Source organism: Topomyia yanbarensis, chromosome 2 (assembly GCF_030247195.1).
Source record: "Topomyia yanbarensis strain Yona2022 chromosome 2, ASM3024719v1, whole genome shotgun sequence".
Lineage (NCBI taxonomy): Eukaryota > Metazoa > Arthropoda > Insecta > Diptera > Culicidae > Topomyia > Topomyia yanbarensis.
Genome location: NC_080671.1, coordinates 205,581,809 through 205,600,884, shown reverse-complemented (window position 1 = coordinate 205,600,884; position 19,076 = coordinate 205,581,809). Strand labels below are relative to the sequence as shown.

Here is a 19,076-nt window from a genome sequence, read left to right as displayed (position 1 = left end):
CATTGGAGAATCTTCGATATCCCATCATGGCCCTAGGAGGAATGTAAATAGAAGCAATGCAAAGATCTTTGCCTTTGATTGTTGTTTGACAAGCGACAACTTCAATGCCTGGCGTCGAAGGGAGGTTGATTCGATTGAAGGAGTAGCACTTTTTGATCCCTAAAAGTACCCCCCCATATGAGTCTTCTCGATCCAAGCGGATAATGTTAAAATCGTGGAAGTTGAGGTTTATATTAGAAGTTAGCCATGTTTCACATAGGGAAAATGCATCACAATGATTGTAATTTAGCAAGTGTTTTAATGAATCAATTTTGGGGATAATACTTCTGCAGTTCCACTGTAAAACAGTGATCAGATCCCTGATTCCGTCTAATAAGTTAGCCATCGAAGGATACGATCGCTGTAAGGAGGGGCCATTGTTCAGTCAACTGTTTTAAAAATGTTCTTACTGTTGGTAGAATAGCAACCAGCAAGCTTTTCATAGGATCGGTAATGTTGAAAGCTGTGAATATCCAGTCCACAATGTCAGAAAATTTAAGGAATCCCGTTTTAGGTTGAGTTTCTGACTGTAAAATTGGAGCACTTGGGATTTTTGGTGCCCCGGGGAGTGCTGGGAACTCCTGGTTGTATCTCAATTTCCCAAAACCAGGAGGTATTATCTTCGGATTTGTACCAGCACTTCCAGTTGATGAATTATTTTTATTTTGTACCCTTGTTTGGGACAACCTAGGACCCTTACGAGGAAGTTCAGGTGAGTTTTGATTAGGTCTTTTCCTAGAGTTTCCAAGCGGAGCCAAAGAATGCCCCTCGCAAGGGTCGTTAGAGGCGTTATCGTCAGTTGGCAAGAGAGCGAATGGGTTTTCGGAGATAAGTGGAACAGCTCTTTTAAGCATTTCTGCGTAAGAGCGTCTGGAGCGATCTTTGGCGGATCGCTTCAGTTTATCCGCGCGAAGTTTGTACGTTGGGCATGTCAAAAGTGCATGCGGATTCTCCCCACAGTAAACACACTTCTCAGCGGGGCTACTGCAAGTATCATCCGCATGGCGTTCCCCACATTTACCGCACCGTTGCTTGTTGCTACAGTAGGTGGCCGTGTGACCTAGCTGCTTGCAATTGGAACAATTCATGACCCGCGGTACAAACAGGCGTACAGGTAGACGAGCTCCTCCCACTTCAACGTAGCTCGGAAGTGCAGATCCGGCGAAGGTTACGCGAAACGAGTCTGATGGATAGTAATTACCATCTTCGATGGACTTTGAGTGCAATTGCTTGCACTCCAAAATCTTAACTGATTGAAGGTTAGGGTCCTTAAAGCGGCCAGCCCCATCATTCATCAGATCATCGACAGTTAGACCCGCATCACTTACCACACCGTCGATCTCCACATCACGAGAAGGGATGTAGACGCGATACTCCAGCGTAAAGAGGCTATTGCTAACGATATCATTGGCCTGTTTCAAGTCAGTAACGACTACGCGCAGTTTATCTGACTGAACCTTTTTAATCTCGGTTACGGCCGAGTAACGTTTTGTCAGCTCCCGTGCAACTGGTATGCTGTTTAACGGTTTATTTTTGGGCCGAAAGTATACCACCCAAGGACCAGCGGATCCATCCTGGTAAACCTTGACTCGGGGGGGCTGTGAGACATTGGGAGAAAGTGGGGGAAGTGGATCGACCATAACATTATCTGTCTCAGTATCAGATATACGTTCTTCTTCTTCATAATATTCCTCTTCGGAGGGTGATCCTTCTGTTTGTTCCATTTTGTTGCGGGAGCAACACGCTCGACCGCACTGTTTAACTTAAATCAAAATAAAAAATCAAAAGCAATAAAAAGAAAAAAATCGATAAGAAAAGTAAAAAACGAAACACTTCACCAGTTGGTTCCTGACGAGCTGGTAGGTGAATTGATCCTTCGTTTGTTTTATCCGTCACCCGCGTGACCTTCACACAGTAGAGCTGATATAGCTCGTCTAAACAAAGCCGTCTTTCAGGCAAGAAAAATGTTTAGTAACGCACTTCACTGCACTACTTTAACTGATATCGCAGGTAACAATTATCACTCGCGGGACTGTTTATTAGTAATGCTTTACTGCAGCCTCTGCCACAGCAAGCACCTTCGTACCACCGAAAAAACTAAACCACACCGGAGAGAACAAAAAGCACTTGTTTCCCGGTACAAAGTTGGGTTACGAATGTACATGTTATAATAATTAGCAACAAGAAAAATGTCATCAAGATAGCGTTAAAACACGTTTTAACTCGTAGTGTGAACGTAGTATAAGACCATATTGGGATGCAAATTGGCGACAAATAACAATTTTTAATCTCTAGACAACTTTTTGATATCAAAAATACCCTTGTTTCATGATTTTTTACCATTACAAGGTTATTGAATGCCAGTAGTACAGCTCGCCATATCAGATTTTTAATGACGGCCGGCATAAATTTGCGATCTTTTGACATATTTCTTACATTAAAAATGTCCATGTCGCGTAATTCTAGATGACCGAATATCTTGAATATACCGTCATTTTAAATTTTGATCCGTAATCTTAGATATAAAAATAGCGGAGGCTATTAAATTTCCTTTTACTTTCGATTTTTGGGCAGTTTCACATACAACATACCCATATTGCAAACTTCCTGATGATAAGTCATTATGAAAATGTTGCAAATATTGAGTTAAGGAACGCCCTTTATGACCAAGAACATAATTTATTTGAACAGAAAGATGTTTGAAGAAATTTTTTCAATTACCGAAAAAATACCCAATAGAAATTTGTTTAGAATTCAATATCAATTCTTCAAAAGGGCTAATGAGATTTTTATAAACAAGCTTATTTCGCTCATTACTCCGCTGTCGAGTCGAATTTCATGAAAGATACACATGAATCAACATCTTTACCCTTGGTAGAATCAATTTCAAATGTCTTCTGGGTTGAAAATATAACAAATTAAGAGAAATCAGCAAAACAAAAGTTTGTTTACAAATCTTATTAGCCCTATTCTAATGTTGGTATGGAATTCTTAATAAAAATACTAGCAGCACTAGCATAGCCAATAAATTATTCTCGTGTTTCCTGCACCGGTAAACGAAAATCAAAACCAAGCCGCGGTGCTGTGTAAACGAAACTCGGTTTGGTATTCGTGTCTCGTTGAAACACAACCACCGGTAAGACCGCACACAATGTAAAGGGAACACAAACACGTGTGGAGATTTGGTTTACCGTACCGGTACTCAACCGGTATTTTCCCGCCTCTGGTAATAAGTATACATAACTTTCTAACGAGAGAAGCTAGAGGTTCGGTATATTAAGATACATTGTTCTCCTTCAAAATATTTGAAAATATTTCTAGAGTGATCTTAATGAAAAATCCAAACATAAAAAACGATGGTCATATTTTGCGGCTGGCTGGTTTCTCGTGGAATCTCTTTTTTGTTCATTATAATGTATCATTTCAATAACACGCTGTAATTTTGCTATGCAAAATAATCGACTCGGTGACGAAGATTTTTTTAACGTCTCTGGAAAAACATGTTTTGCGGTGTTAATTGCCATTCAAAAACAATTGACCCGATTTATTTCAAACTTTGCCTATTGCGAATCTTTTCTTAAATCCACTTTGCGACTTTTCAGCCATGCGTCAAATTACGCACCCATTCAATTTGCATTTGTGCGAGTGTGAAAGCGACGTTTAGAGAAACGTTTATTTTTGTGACGTTTATTTTTGTTTCATTCACTCTCGAGTGTTTTCTATATAGCAACAACTGGACGAAGCGCTAGATTATCTCGAGATAGACAATACACATTCTGTGTAAAAAAAACCTAACCCTTACGTTGAGTTTTCGAGACAGTTTTGCAATTAAGGGAGTTTTTACCCATTAAAAAAAATGTTGTTTTTACGAAAAATGTCGCCATTTTTTTAGTAAAAACCATATATGTATGGAATGTGTATGCAAAGATTTAAATAAATCGGTTAAGTAGTTTTTGAATGGCAGTTAACAACGCAAATTGTGTTTTTTTCCAGAGACGTTTTACGAATAGCTTCGTCACAGAGTCGCTTGTCGAAATTTCTGGATCGAAAACTTACAGAAAACTTACATTAGTGTACAACAGTTTTGTTTAATTCACTTCACCCAAATTTCCAAAAAATAAATTAGCGAACAAATGTTTTTTTTCACGCTGAAAACGTTTAATCTGTCCCCACTAGAAAAACTCTAGAAAGAGAACTGCGGAGAGAAAAGCAGCATTTTTGGCAACCTATGCCTCGGCATTCCCTCTAAGAACGGTTGGTTTCAAAATTGTCCAATGAAGGATTCGTTGGACCAATTTGGACAACGTCCAAATAACCGTTCAACAAACGTCCATCATTGGACCCGTGTTGAACGATTTTGAAACAATTTTTTGGACGTCTCAGTGGGTTGTATGGCAACACGTCCAATGTTATAAGGATAGGCCAAAGGCGTTGCTTATGTTAAAGGCCAGCACAGAGTGAAGCCAAACAGAGATGCCAGATTTCGCAGACTTTTAATTTAAGCTGCAGATTTTTTCGATGATGCAGATATTTGCAGATTTTTTAGTTTGGTTGCAGATATTTTCAGATTTTAGTTTGGTTGCAGATATTTACAGATTTTTGAATATAAAGGCTTTTGGTTACACTAGCTTTCCTGACATTTTTGTTCTTCCCAGGCTTTTAAAATTATTATTGCAGACATTTGAAAAAAGTACCTGGCATCTCTGAGCCAAATCTACCTATCGAACAGTCAGGTGGCTACCTATCGTGCAAAGTAAACAAACATTCTTCTTTCGGAGAACACGCAAGAAAAGTATTAGTGTTGAGAAAAGTAATTTCATGGCTAAATATTTGAATCGACTAAACAAGTCACTGTATTCAGCTTACTAGACTTTTTTGTAACAATGTAAAATAAATTACATGGAATAGTATTATGAATAAAGTGCCATAAACCACGAAACAGTCGATTTTTTAATGCGCTCCATAATAAATTATTGTGTAACTCGGTTGAAGTCACTCAAAGTTACAGCCAATACTATGGGTGCCAGGAATAAAGAAGAGGGCATCATTTTGGGCAGTGTTGCGCATTCCTCTGTACGAGACTCTATAATAAAGTTCTATGCAAACGATTTCACTCACACTACTTGGGGGTTTGTTTTCCTCCAGCTGTCATATATAAAACTGTCAGCCAAATTAAACATTTGAATTAGCTCTCGTAAAGTATTTATAATGGTGTTGAAATGCTCTATGTCGCTTAAAACATTATTCGGGGGACGTACAGTTCCGGTTGGTCATATTCCATCATGAAAATAATCCGACCGAAAAGTTATTGTCGATTTGTTTTCCTCCATTTATGACAGGTGGAGGAAAACAAACCGTTGAACACACTAATACAGTTACTATTGTCAAGTACTCTATACCACAGACTCTAGGATAGGCAATGCTCGATTGGATTCGTTTTTGACAGCTAAACGCGAATCCATTCGATCTAAGATGGAGTCTCCGCAGTTCTCTTTCTAGAACCCCCACCTCTTAAAACACCTTGCATATCGTCTGAATATACCGATACTACTCAGTTACTATTCATTTAAAGCAAATGAAAATCGTCAAGAAAGGTCCGGTTCGCGATGCAAGACCGTTGCCGAATCGTAGTGACATTTTTTTGTTTTTCAACCTACGAATATTCACCACATTGAGAGTTAGTGCTTCGATGACAAACATACTAAGAGTATTTATTAGTAAACCAACTTGCTTATATAATCACCCTCGTATATAAAAGTTTTTTCAAATATATCATAATAACTGTTTATTTTAATAATACTATTTTACGCAATGTTTTCATATTATTAATACACGAAATAAATCATACCACATTTGAACTTAAGTAATTTAGTAAATTCATATCGGAAACATGAATTATAGTCCATTTACACTTGTTGAGCTGCGTCTAGTTTGCGCGTTGATTTGTTTGGAGTTCATATCTGAGTTCTGAAATATAGAAAAAAGACAAAAATATCAATTTAAACGTATGAGGGTGGCTTTATTTTAATATACAATAACTTCGTTGAATGCCTATCAATTTTTACCTTTCTCAACAGAAAGAATATGGAATTGCTCTGAAAATTATCCGAGGCTTAGAGGGCCGAGTGTCCTGTACCATTCAATTCAGTTTGTCGTGTACGACAAATGCCTGTGTGGGTGTTCGTGTATGTTTGTGTGCATGTGGCTATGTGCCAGAAGTGGGAAAATACCGGTTGAGTACCGGTACGGTAAATCAAATCTCCACACGTGTTTGTGTTCCCTTTACATTGTGTGCGGTCTTACCGCTGGTTGTGTTTCAACGAGACACGAATACCAAACCGATTTTCGTTTACACAGCACCGCGGTTTGGTTTTGATTTTCTTTCACCGGTGCACGAGTATGGGAAGGAAACACGAGAATAACGAAACCAAATTTCGGTTGTGTATTCGGGTTGATGTTTATCGGCTATGCTAGTGCTGTTAGTATTTTTATTAATGGGATTTTCGATTGATTGACACCGGTGTAGTGGAGTGCACTGGAACTGCACCATTTTTGCACTTTCTAGCAGAAGTGCAGAAAACTGGGTATGTTTCATTGACACTTCTGCTAGAAAGTGCAAAACCAGTGCACTCCATTACACCGGTGCACATCAATCGAAAATCCCATAAGAAATCTAAACGAATATCTATTGGGTATTTTTTCGGTAATTGAAAAAATGTCTTCAGACATCTTTCTGTTCAAATAAATTATGTTCGTGGTCATAAATGGCGTTCCTTAACTCAATATTGCGACATTTTCATAATGATTTATCATCAGGAAGTTTGCAATATGGGAATGTTTGGTATGTGAAACTGCCCAAAAATCGAAAGTAAAAGAAAATTTAATAGCCTCTGCTATTTTTATATGTAAGATTGCAGATCAAAATTTAAAATGGCGGTATATTCAAGATATTCGGTCATCTAGAATTACGCGACATGGACATTTTTAATATAAGAAATATGTCAAAAGATCGCAAATTGATTCCGGCCGTCATTAAAAATCTGATATGACGAGCTGTACTACTGGCATTCAATAACCTTGTAATGGTAAAAAATCATGAAATAAGGGTATTTTTGATATTAAAAAGTCGTCTAGAGATTAAAAATTGTTATTTGTCGTCAATTTGCATCCCAATATGGTGTTATTTTCACGACAATTTTGTAACCGTTGGTTCCATTACTTAGGTTTCTGTTGTAAATATTATTTGTTTGTCTTTAGAGCCTTCACGTTTTTTGTACTAAATACACAACAGTAAGCAGGGTAGCGAAAGGGTGCGTACCGCTGTAAACTGTCAGTCCGTCTCAGTGGGTAGGAGAACCACCCAGTCTGGAGACGCGCGATACTGAAGTTTTAAAAATGGTTTTCGGGTAAAAATTGGAGGGAAATGCACCTCAAAATTATATAAAAGGACCAGTAGTGCATAGCTCTGGTCTCTTTGTATATTAGGCGTCCGTGTGCTGAAGTGTGAATTTTAACTGGTGAATCTGAGTGTATAGCCCCCACCCCCCCTTGTTGGGCGGAAAGTCTGTTTTAAGTGCAGCGATTCGTTCAGGACATCAAATCATGCAGCACACGGTTCGGCTCGCGAATCTGGGAGAAATCGAAGTTCGTCCTCTGGCGCTGCGCGCCATCTTTTTACACCCTCGGGCAAAGGCCCTAATCGCAAAGGAGGGTCCCCTCTCGGTGTTGACCACTGCGGTCAGCCGCGGTCACGCCAATGTTCGCCAAGGAGGAAAGACGCCTGCCTGCATTCAAGCCAGCAACGCCCGCCGACGTCCGCGAGGGGATCTCGTCCGTCGGCATCGTCAGCGTCGCGACGCAAATCAACAGAAGCAGCAAAAGTACGGTACGTTGAGTGGTAGCAGTAGTGCTCACGCCAGAACACAAATTATAAATAACACCCCACACCCGCACACTACAAATACATGTGAATAAAAAAAAGTGTAAGAAAAGTGAAAGTTCTGGGTTTTTGTTCTTGATCCGCGTAGCCTTTGATTACCCGGTAGCTAGCCGACCCTGCGATACCAGCAAATGAGTCGGTTCTGCCGTAGAGCCTTGTTAAACGTTCAGGTAACAATTTAGCATTTAAAAGCATGCATATTTAAATAGTCATATGGTTCCAAGGAAACGAAACTTGAATTGCGTCGTAAGGGGTCATGCATAAATGACGTAGTATTTTGGAGGGTATACCAAATTTGTGACGAAGTGAGACGAGGGGGAGAGTAGGGTCAGAAGTTGTGCGACGTAGCATTAAGTTTAAATTTTTTTACGGGCATGAAAACCTATTAATCAGAGAAAACAATTTATGTTCTTCCATTCCCAAGAGAAATAAATTTAAATTCACACAAATTACTTTTCATGTGGTTTTTCATGAAGTAGATTTTACGATTCGCGGAATTACAAGCTCGCAAAAATACGAAAAGATTTTGTATGCGGATTTAACTTGCTACGTTAGTTAGCTTATGTTGCTGACTAGGAGACTTAGTTTGGTAACTGAATTAAATTTTCTCATCGCATTCAAGCAAACAAAATTTAGTAATTTAGATGAATGTATGCTTCTTAGAATCATTGGCAACTGCAGGATTGTGAACTAAGAGAACTTCTCTTCATGCTCCTTTTGACATATAAAATTCAAAACAACACTATCAACACTATGTTTGTCATGAAATGGGCTTATTTTGTACGCAATTTGCTGTTATAATGAAAATGTTGATAAAAGTCGTCAAACATTTTGAAAGGAGATGTATTTAAAATAATTGAAAAACATATGTAATTTTTTTATCCCCCGGCCGCGTTACACAGAATGAGGGGGGGGGGGGGTAGGTAAATGCTACGTTATATACGAGGGGGAGGGTACAATTTTGTGACCCAATGCTGCGAGGGGGGAGGGAGGGCTAAAAAATCGCCGAAAAAAAGCTACGTCATTTGTGTAAGGCCCCTAAATTAGAAATTCAAAATGGCTGATTTATATTAAAAATGATGGCCTATTCATGAAAATTTAACAACTAGCATGATTACAGCATGGACCAATATCCACATTAATGAATGTAGGTCGTTTTACATGTTTTGTTGTAATGAGACAATTACGCGATTGGTGACAAGGTGAATAATTTTTTTTTCATTCGAATGTTTGCGCAACATTTTTACATTTCTTACAAAAGAAATGTATATTACATTTCTTACAAAAGAAATGTATAGGATTCGCTCAATCCTTGAAAACTTCTTCCGAGGCCCGGAGGGCCGAGTCTCATGTACCAATCGACTCAGCTCGACAAATTGAGACAATGTCTGTATGTGTGTGTGTATGTATGTACAAAATGTCATGTAATTGTCTCAGCAAAGGCTAAACCGATCTTAATGAAACTAGTTTCAAATGAAAGGCCTAACGTTGCCATTTGACACTATTATTTTTGATTTTCGATATATTGTTTACTTTCTGAGATATGGGCGATTTTGTCAAAACACAGCAGGTTTTTTGCAAATTACTTTCGAACAATACAATATTGTCCCACAAACAGAAATAGAAATCTTGTAAAAATACCTTTCTAACAAGGTTTGTATTTTAGTCCTTGCTTACCAATTTCCACTAACTAAAAATTAGATTGTTTCATACAGAGTATTACTTTACTGGTGTTTTAGGGGGAAAACTAAACCGATTTTGAATATCGGGGTATGAAAACACATTTATGTGATTCGAGGAAATCGATGTTGAGAACATTGTGTGAATTACCTTTATAATACATTAACTCTTTCTCAAAAATCTATATATAAGTTCACTTCAAAGACAAAATAATGTGTACAAACAGTGAGTTCTAGTATTTATCCCTTGGATTAGGCATTGCGTTCAATCATGAGGTAAATGTTGGATGGAATATCAATACACAGATCAACAAGTAATTCCCCTAGTAGTGAGATAAAAGATTTCTCATATAATTATACTCGTGGCGTCACCGAAAGCAACTGTATGTGTGAAGCCCAAAATTTTAGCGAAAATTTAGCTCTTTTGCAAGATTTAGGTTATACTGGTTATGGCGCAAAAATTATTACTAACATTATTTATGATAAGAATGTAAGAAATCAATATAATAGTAATATACCTATAAAAATAATGTCACTGCATTAACCATAATTTGCCATTCCTCACACGCCCCCCCATCTCTCTCTCTCTCTCTCTCTCTCTCTCTCTCTCTCTCTCTCTCTCTCTCTCTTCTCTCTCTGTCTCTTTTCTATCGCATCTATCTAGCTATTTCTGTATCCATTTTTAAGTTGTGTGATAAGATCTTCTGCCTATCTGAAATATTTATTAATTGCAATTGCGAAGGTTTGAGAAAACAAAGCTATTTTTTGTCTGCTGCTACATCAACTCAACTTTAATTCAATTGTATTTAAAGCCTGTATCTACACTATAATTAAGGAAATTCAAGGCTATATCAGAAAAATATTTGGCTTAACTGGGTAATATAAAAGTTTGGCGATGAAAATTTTCAAAAGAGACATTCCACGTGCGATATTTAAACTATTCATATCTCTGAATTTTGAATGAAACATATGCTCAAAGACTGAAAGCTGATGCCAGCAGGATTGGACTTGCCATCAACGTTTCGAAGACAAAATACATGAGAGGAAGAGGTTCTAGAGACGACAATGTTAACCTCCCACCTGAGTTCGGATTGACGGTGACGAAATCGAGATGGTCGACGAATTCATGTATTTGGGCTCACTGGTAACCGACGACAATGATAACAGCAGAGAAATTCAGAGACGGATCTTGGCGGGAAATCGTGCCTACTTTGGACTCCGGAGAAAGCTCCGGTCGAACAAAATTCGCCGCCGCACGAAGTTGATTATCTACAAGACGCTGATTAGATCGGTGGTCCTCTACGGCCACGAGACCTGGACTATGCTCTTGGAGGACCAACGCGCCCTTGGAGTTTTCGAACGAAAAGTGTTGCGTACCATCTATGGTGGCGTGCAGATGGAAGACGGAACGAGACGAAGGCGAATGAACCATGAGTTGTATCAGCTGCACATTCGTTGTATTGGTACGAACTTTCATGAAAAATAACGGATCAAAGACCAAAAATATCCACAAATTAGATCCAGGAGAAGAAGTCTCCCAAAGTACCCACTCTCGATGGGGGATGCAACTACAATGTGTCTTCTAACTTATCGTCGTCCATATCTGGATATACTGAGTAGTTTGAACCATTTCTGTTTCACAGTATTGGTCTGTATAGGACTTATTTATCCATATTTCCTGCACGAGAATTCTGAACGAAACAATATGAAAGCTTAAGGATGAATGGAAAGAGACTGCATTACAATCAACTGAATGCACGGCTTTTATGCTATCGACATAGCCTAGACATTTCACACTATATACTTCAATGCAAATAAAAACTTTGAAATATCTTCCTGTCTCATTCACGAATAGCATTCTCCCTGCCGTTCTCTGTTCAAAGGGCTTGAAAGCACATGTGACCTTGTCTTACTTTACTATTTTCAAAAATCGATTTTAAAAATTTAAAGTCGAATTTAAAAAATCGATTTTAAAAATTTAAAGTCGATTTACAAAAAATTCCCTACCTACCGTCAAAATTTCAAGTTGGCACTTTCAAGAAAAAAAGTTATTTGAAAAAAACTTTTTCTTGTCCAAACTGATTTTTTTTCTTCAGTGCATTTTTATCGAAAACTAGACCAATGAAAGTCATAATCATCTCAGAATCCATTTTCCCAACTGCTAGTTGCCTGATAAACGCAAAAAGTATCAGTAACGAATTTGGTATATATTCATAACAAACTTGAATGAAGATTGAAAGACTGGAAGACTGCAGTTCATTTGTTCATCTCAAAAATGATAAATTTTATGAAATAATTGACAAACTTTTCTAAAATTTATTTTATGTCTGATGGAGTAGCAGCACAATACAAAAATAAGAAAAACTTCACAAGCTTGTGTAGATTCCAGTCAAAGTACGAATTAAGTGCAGAATGGCATTTTTTGCAACATCCCATGGAAAAGGACCCTGTGATGCTATTGGTGGCACTCTCAAGCGAATGGCTCCCCGAAAATTATCTAACTGGGCAATTGAACAAACAGATAAAAATATCAAAAATTTATTTTCTGCTACATATTCATTGAACAGTACTACAAAATGTCAGAAGAACTCTAAGAACTCTATAATCACGCCAAAACAGTATCTGATACTCAGAAACTCCACAGTTTTGTGCCTATTCCTGGTGGCAAAGTAGAGGCGAAAAGGTATTCTAATTCAGAAGATGAACCAAAAATATTTTCATTGCATAGAAATAATACAAAATAGCATACATGAAGATAGTTTTAAAACAAATATTATATATAAAAATAAATAAATAATTATGTAAAATTGAATGCATAATGTTGTGGTCGTTATTTCTTTCCCTGATCCTTCCTCAGCATTAAACAAGAAAATAAAGAAGTAATAATGGAATATTTGTTTAATGACATAAACTCTTTTCAATGGATTTCTTGATTAAGGGGTTACATATCTTTTTCTATTCTATTCTATTCTATTCTAACCCTTACACAGCCAGTATTGAAAAGCATCCTGGAAAACACTACAGTTATTCTATAGTGTTTTTCTTGTCAATATTAATATTTGAAGCATATTTTCATATGTCGCAAATATTAAACCGGCCAGGCCTACTGTGCAGACTTTGGTTTAAAGATATTTCAAAATTAAACGGCGGTCAAATTATTCAATTAATGAATGATTTGAATGACGAATCGTTTTGAAACTTAAAGGAGGAAGAAACGAGGACAACCGTGCCAACCGTTTCCGTTTGAAGGGGATATGATAAATCGTTGGGAGTGACTTTGCTAAGAAGGTTAATGTCACTCCTTTGGGATGGGACAGAGGTATTTACACCTTGCCCTGGCTGTTAAGCCTAGGATAAAGCGCCTTTACTCGCTCTAAAAATGATGTTTAGATCTCCTTTAAATTTCACTACTCGACCTGTATCTACAACAGATAGGCGTACCTCAATTACTTTCTGTGTTCATTATCAAAACTGCGTTTTGTCTGGAAACGGCACTTATGGCGAACACAAACATGCATGAGCCGCACACCTGCTATAGGCACAGTTAATCATTTGGATTTGAGTGAAACCATTCCATTAAATACATCCACGAAAGTGAAAACTATAAATACAAAAAGAAGAATCTCACTAGATTGTCCGCAACGCTCGTCGTACCCTTCTTCACCCAATATTGAACGCCATCACTCTGACTGTTCCCGCTACCGGAGACGTTATTCAGGGATTTACCTTATTGCTTGATTGTTGGAGACGTCAGGCAATTATCCTGAAACAATACCTTTAATTCGTCCTTCGAAGGCATTTTTCCAACAATTTGCTGTGATAACTTGAGGAAGTCTGCGTCCGTCACCAACTACTTCGCGCTCCTGGTCGAACTGATCACGGAAGCTACCATCTTCGATATTCAGGAATATTAGGGGTTGCAGTGGTCTCCGTTACTGTTATCTATCCGTTGGCCATCTTCGCTATCTCGATGCAATGACTTCATATTCCTCGGCGAATTAACTAATTAGTACAAAATGTCTTTATCAACAAGGACTGAATTTCGTAGATGAAAAACTGTGACATGTCGTGAAAACGTGTCTAGTTTTCACCAAGCCTACTATCCTTCGATCTTAAGGGGTTACATACCTTTTTGAGATAAAAATGTCAAAAAAGTTTAAATATACGCAAAGGCATAAAGCAATGATTTCATTACATCAAATTTGATATTTGGCGGAGTTATGGCTTTTTCCCCGAAGCCCTTTTTAATTTAAGAGGTTTGCGGTGATCACGATTGAAGAACAATAGATCATCTAAAATCCCAAAACTCAAAAAATTTAATTAGTATATGAGTATTACTCGTACCTTAACGATTAGTTAAATAAATAACAGTTTTTTTCCTGCATTCGAGAACGTTTTTAGTTCTAAAAATTGTATTAAAAAAATCTTACCCATGAAACAAAAATTTAGGCATAAAAAAGCAATCGTTAAAGTACGAGAAAAATTAATTACGATCAATTTAAAAAAAATTTAAAAAACGATTGAGTAGATTTTCGGCAATCGTGATCACGGAAAAACCATTTCATGTAAAACGACATTTCGAGATAGTCGAGTTTAAAATTCCGAATTACCACTGCTCTTGGTAGACGAAGCACGCTTGGAAGCGCTGTAACTTGCGATCTATTTCTCGGATCTCTATAAAAGTTTGGGAAAACATTCTCGAAGTTGTACTTTGAGATAAAGCAATAAAACAATTGATCTTATGAAAAATGAAAAGGTTTGTACCCCTTAATAAAAAATATACTTAGTTGCTAACTTAGACAATATCTTCTCACAAACTGAGTTTTATTGGATTCTGAGATGATTATGACTTTCATTGGTTTAGTTTTCGATAAAAATACACCGAGGAAAAAAAATTCAGTTTGAACAAGGAAAAGTTTTTTTTCAAATAACTTTTTTCTTGAAATTTTGACGGTAGGTAGGGAACATAATTACCTACTTGGAACAAAATTTCATCCAAATCAAAAATCGGTCTTTTTTTTGTAAATCGACTTTAAATTTTTAAAATCGATTTTTTTTCAGTGTCGATGAAGAATTTTTTCAATATTTTTATTCAAAAATTTGACTAATTTTGTAAAAATTACTCCTACAATATTTTTTTGCAGAATTTGTCATTTTTAGACCATAATCATTTGAAAAAATTGGTTAAAAAAGCTTGACCCTTTTCAAAAGACAGTCTAGATCATTTTTGGAAAAACAGAGTATGGAAAGTGGCTTTTTGTGACACTGTCTTCATGTACAGAAAGTTTCATTAAAATACGATACGATTTGGCGCGAAATTCGTCAAAAGTAAAATCATAAAATCAGTTCTCACACAGCTGAAATCAAACTAAGCGAACAAATGTGTATACGCAGCTCTCACAGCTCTGCGCAGTTTGCGGTTGTATGCGCAGAGCTATGCACAGTGTTATGAGTAAGCAGAATTGAAATGAAGCACGTTTAAAGAGGCAAAATTATTTGGTGAATTATGTACTTATCGTTGGGCTCGACCTATTGGTGCGTATGAATAGAATAAAATACCTAAAAATATTTGCTTGACATACCATGCAGTTTTCATCCCTTGTGAACGGTAGTCGGTAAAAATGAAAGCATTGGATAAGACACAATATTTAATATTTAAGAAAAAAGGAGAAGTAAAGGGATCATTTATAGTTACGCGCAAACGAGCATGAGCAATTATGTAGGCAAGCAGGTTTATTTATGTTATTTTATTGCATTATTTTGGTTGAAATAGGCTTGTGCCTCTACACATACACAGCCAATACATGTAGGGATCCTGGAAAATTGCAGATGCTCGTCTACAATTTTTCTTGTCAATATTAATGTTTGTGGCACAGCCATTAAAGCAGCCAGGCCAACTGTGCAGCGTACAATGTAGGAGATGATTCACATTCAAATCAAAATTCAAACATAGTATCGTGATACTCCTATAACAATTTGAAACAAACCGTTAAATGCTTTATTCAGTGCTTCATTTTAAATACTGTTTTTGAAGTTTTTTTAACATGTTTTCTATATTTAACAATAGAAGTAACATTCTAACACACACAACACTGTAATTATAAATAAAAATTATTAAGATTGTTTCGTGTTTATGTACGTAATATTATTGGAACAGGAGAGTGAGTTTCAACCGGTCTGACAGGCCCGACCTGCTTGTTAACATTACAATTTTGCCTATTATATTAGTTACTGCGCAACATCGACCCACCACAACTGTGCTTTGGTTGAAAAATTTCATTTAAGCGACCATTGTAACTAGAAAATATAAAGGAGCAGATGTACTGCTACCTCGAATTCGAATAATATCAAGGAATTTCAAACGATTGTGTGTAGGAAAACAGAGCAATTAATTTAATTGTGCTTCAGGTGGTGAAACTAAGAACATTGTCTATCCGCGAGAAAAAATATTTATTTTTAGTATTTTTAAAATATTTCACTTAGTCCTGATGGGTGTAGCGAAGCGCACCGGTTTTCAGCTAGTATAAAATAAAATGTTATTGTTATTTACACGAAATTTTACTTTGACGGTATTCTTAGAATAAGTAGTTTGTGAAAAAAATCAGCTTCTGCAATTTTTATTAATAAAATGCCGCCTTTTTGAAGACAAATCCTTTCGAAACAAGTAAAATATTGTCAGCCCATAGCCCTAAACTCCTAAGAAATGTAACTATATTTCATCATACATGCGAAATTCTTCTTCTACAGCAACTAATAGGAAATCTTTTATTTCAGCTATCCTTCAGTTAACAGAAATTTTTTTTTTTGAATTTTCACATTTTCATTGATTTTGACACATGAAAATGTAATGGATGTTTCCAGCATTTGCGTAGTGAAAATCACCTTTCGTTCTTAAAAGAATTTCACCAGAAAATTACAGGTGAAACAATAGTAGTAGCGCATATATCGCAATACAGTGAGGTTGAAAAACATCTTGAATTTCACCAATATGAACAACGCCATATTTGACGAAAAAATAACACATAACATCTATTCTGGAATCTATCCAATCTCCATCGGTACAGAGTTATTGAACATTAGAAGAGCTGCAAAAAATGTGTTATTTGTAGCATACAGCGGACATATTATTAAAAATAGGGGATTTTAAGGACAAAATATCTCAAAACACTAACTTGGTTCCTTTAAAAAATGTATGAACTGACATTTTTTAAATACTGGGTCGAAAGTTCTAGCATTGAATGTATTTTACCTAATAATTTCTCTTAGTTCCAATAGCAAAAACTTCAACTGAAGTGGGCGGGGGTCAAACATTTTCCAAATTATGTGAAATTTGGCATTAGAGTTAACTTTAACACTTGTCAGAATATGAAGGGGGCTTTGAGAATTACAAAAGGCCCTATATCATAAAATCACTTCAAATAACGTTACTTCAAAAAAAACTCACAAAATACTCTTAACTGAAAAATATTAGGACTGAATTTGGTAGAAACTTTTCCCAGCTTTCCAATAAAAGTGCATGAAAAAACGTTATGTAGCATACTTTTTGGAAAAGAGTCTTATAAAATGGGCTGAAGAAAAATTCACAATTAATTTACACAGAAATCAGAAGAGATAGAAACACGATGTTGAAGAACGAATGACAGGCTAATCAGCCTAATTTGGACCCTTCCATGTTCAAGACGCCTTTCATATATTTGTCTCTATTACTAACAATTCCTCCAAATTCATTTGGTTTGATGAAGATAATTACACTCTTTGGTTTGTTTTCCAAGTCTCAGCATCATTAGTTCTTCTATAATTGCTTCAAATTATCAAAATTCACAGTTGAAAAAATGACATCGAAAACGATTCATAATTCCACGATTGGCAAGAAGAAGTGGGAGAGAGAGAAGTGATGCATTTTTAAATTGGATTTAAGAGTACGATTTGTTTTTCAATGATCTAATAATTTGGATTATGCATTTTATGTATATGAAATGTTTCGTTTGTAAAGCTTTACTTAGAAGTAAAAAATAAATAGATTCCAAAATATGTCGTAAACATAATAATGCCAAATTAATTTGGACATCAAATAGCGACTTATGCAGATTATATTCGAATTTCTTCTTAAATCATTAGCAATTTGCTGGAAATTGAGGCAATTCAACGTTTTTTATGATTCTCTATTGTAAGGTGAAAAGTAAAATTCGAACGTTCTAACAGAGAGATTTTCCAAACAATGCCATTGGTAAGAAAATAAATCTAATTGCGTCTTTCTTAAATAGTAAAAGTCCTAGTTTTAATTTTTAATGCGATGCAGTTGCGGTAATACCGCGCGGTAAAAGATCTCCCGCACCGCGTCTGCGGGAAAAAGGGTCACACCCTAGGGGCAGATTACTTGTGATACATTTTTAAAAATCAGCGAAATTAAATGCATTTCTTTCCATCAAAATAGAAATTTGTAATGCATTTTGCGTGCAATGTATTTTGCGTTGCGTGTAAGTCGTCAAAACCCTGCAAAAACAGCCCTACATTCAACAAAACATCGAACAAAGTGGATCAGCGTAGGACGATTGTTACCCAGGTAACCAACAAGCATTAGTGTATGCAGTAAAGTAGCGTAAAATTTGCATTCCGGATGCTTCTTGCAGTATGCTGGCATTCGTTATGCATAACTGTTGTTAATCAGCATTTGAAAAACTGTTTAAAAACTTCTTGCCAGTAAGCAGCATTCTGAATGCACAACAGTAGTAAAAAAGCATTTTCATAGCACAGCAGTAATGTAGCCGTATATTTTGCCAAAAGCGACTTTTAAATAGCATTTAAAACGACTTAAGTACTTATCAAGTAGCCGTTAAGACGCATTCAGCTTGCTTATTGGTTACCTGGGTAAGTAATCTTTTTTTGCGAGGAAGTGCAAAGTTGATGCAAAAATGGAAATTAAATGCATTTTTTCTAAGTTGATGCAAATTTGTTATACATTCTTAGAGTGATCTTCCCCTAGGTCACACCGCACCGCAGATTTAGCGGTGCGGCTGCGGTGAACACCGCGCGGTTGCGGTAATTACCGACGAACCCTATTATATGGCACGTAGAGATCTATATTGTAAATTGGCATTCCCATATAGGCATCAAGGATTTTCTTCGTTAACAAAATGATCAACTTCGTATTGTGAATATTGTTTGATTATAATGTTCAATATAGATATTCTTGAAATTGAACTTCTGAGAACCAAAAAGCAACACTTATGCTAAATCTTCATGAAAAATTAATCAGCACATCCCTCTAACAATTTTTTTTAATATTATTTTCTATTTGATTATATTGTTTTGTTTGCATTACATTTCTAATTTAGTATATTGGGTGTTCAGCCACAAATGGTGACTTTTCATCCCTATTGTTTACATGATTCAGTTAATTATTATTAAGTTATAATATG

The 19,076-nt window shown here is 36.4% G+C and overlaps 1 protein-coding gene across 1 annotated transcript in view; it reads right to left on the bottom strand.

Annotated features, from left to right (window-relative positions):
- Nucleotides 1-5,843: 5,843 nt before the first annotated feature.
- The window catches only part of LOC131682768 (pyruvate dehydrogenase (acetyl-transferring) kinase, mitochondrial), a 215,395-nt gene continuing 202,162 nt past the window's right edge, over nt 5,844-19,076 (bottom strand). Inside the window, exon 8 of the mRNA XM_058964488.1 lies at nt 5,844-6,006. Within this exon, the coding sequence (XP_058820471.1) occupies nt 5,935-6,006 (72 nt within the window). The 3' untranslated portion in view covers nt 5,844-5,934. The remainder of the gene's footprint in view (nt 6,007-19,076) is intronic.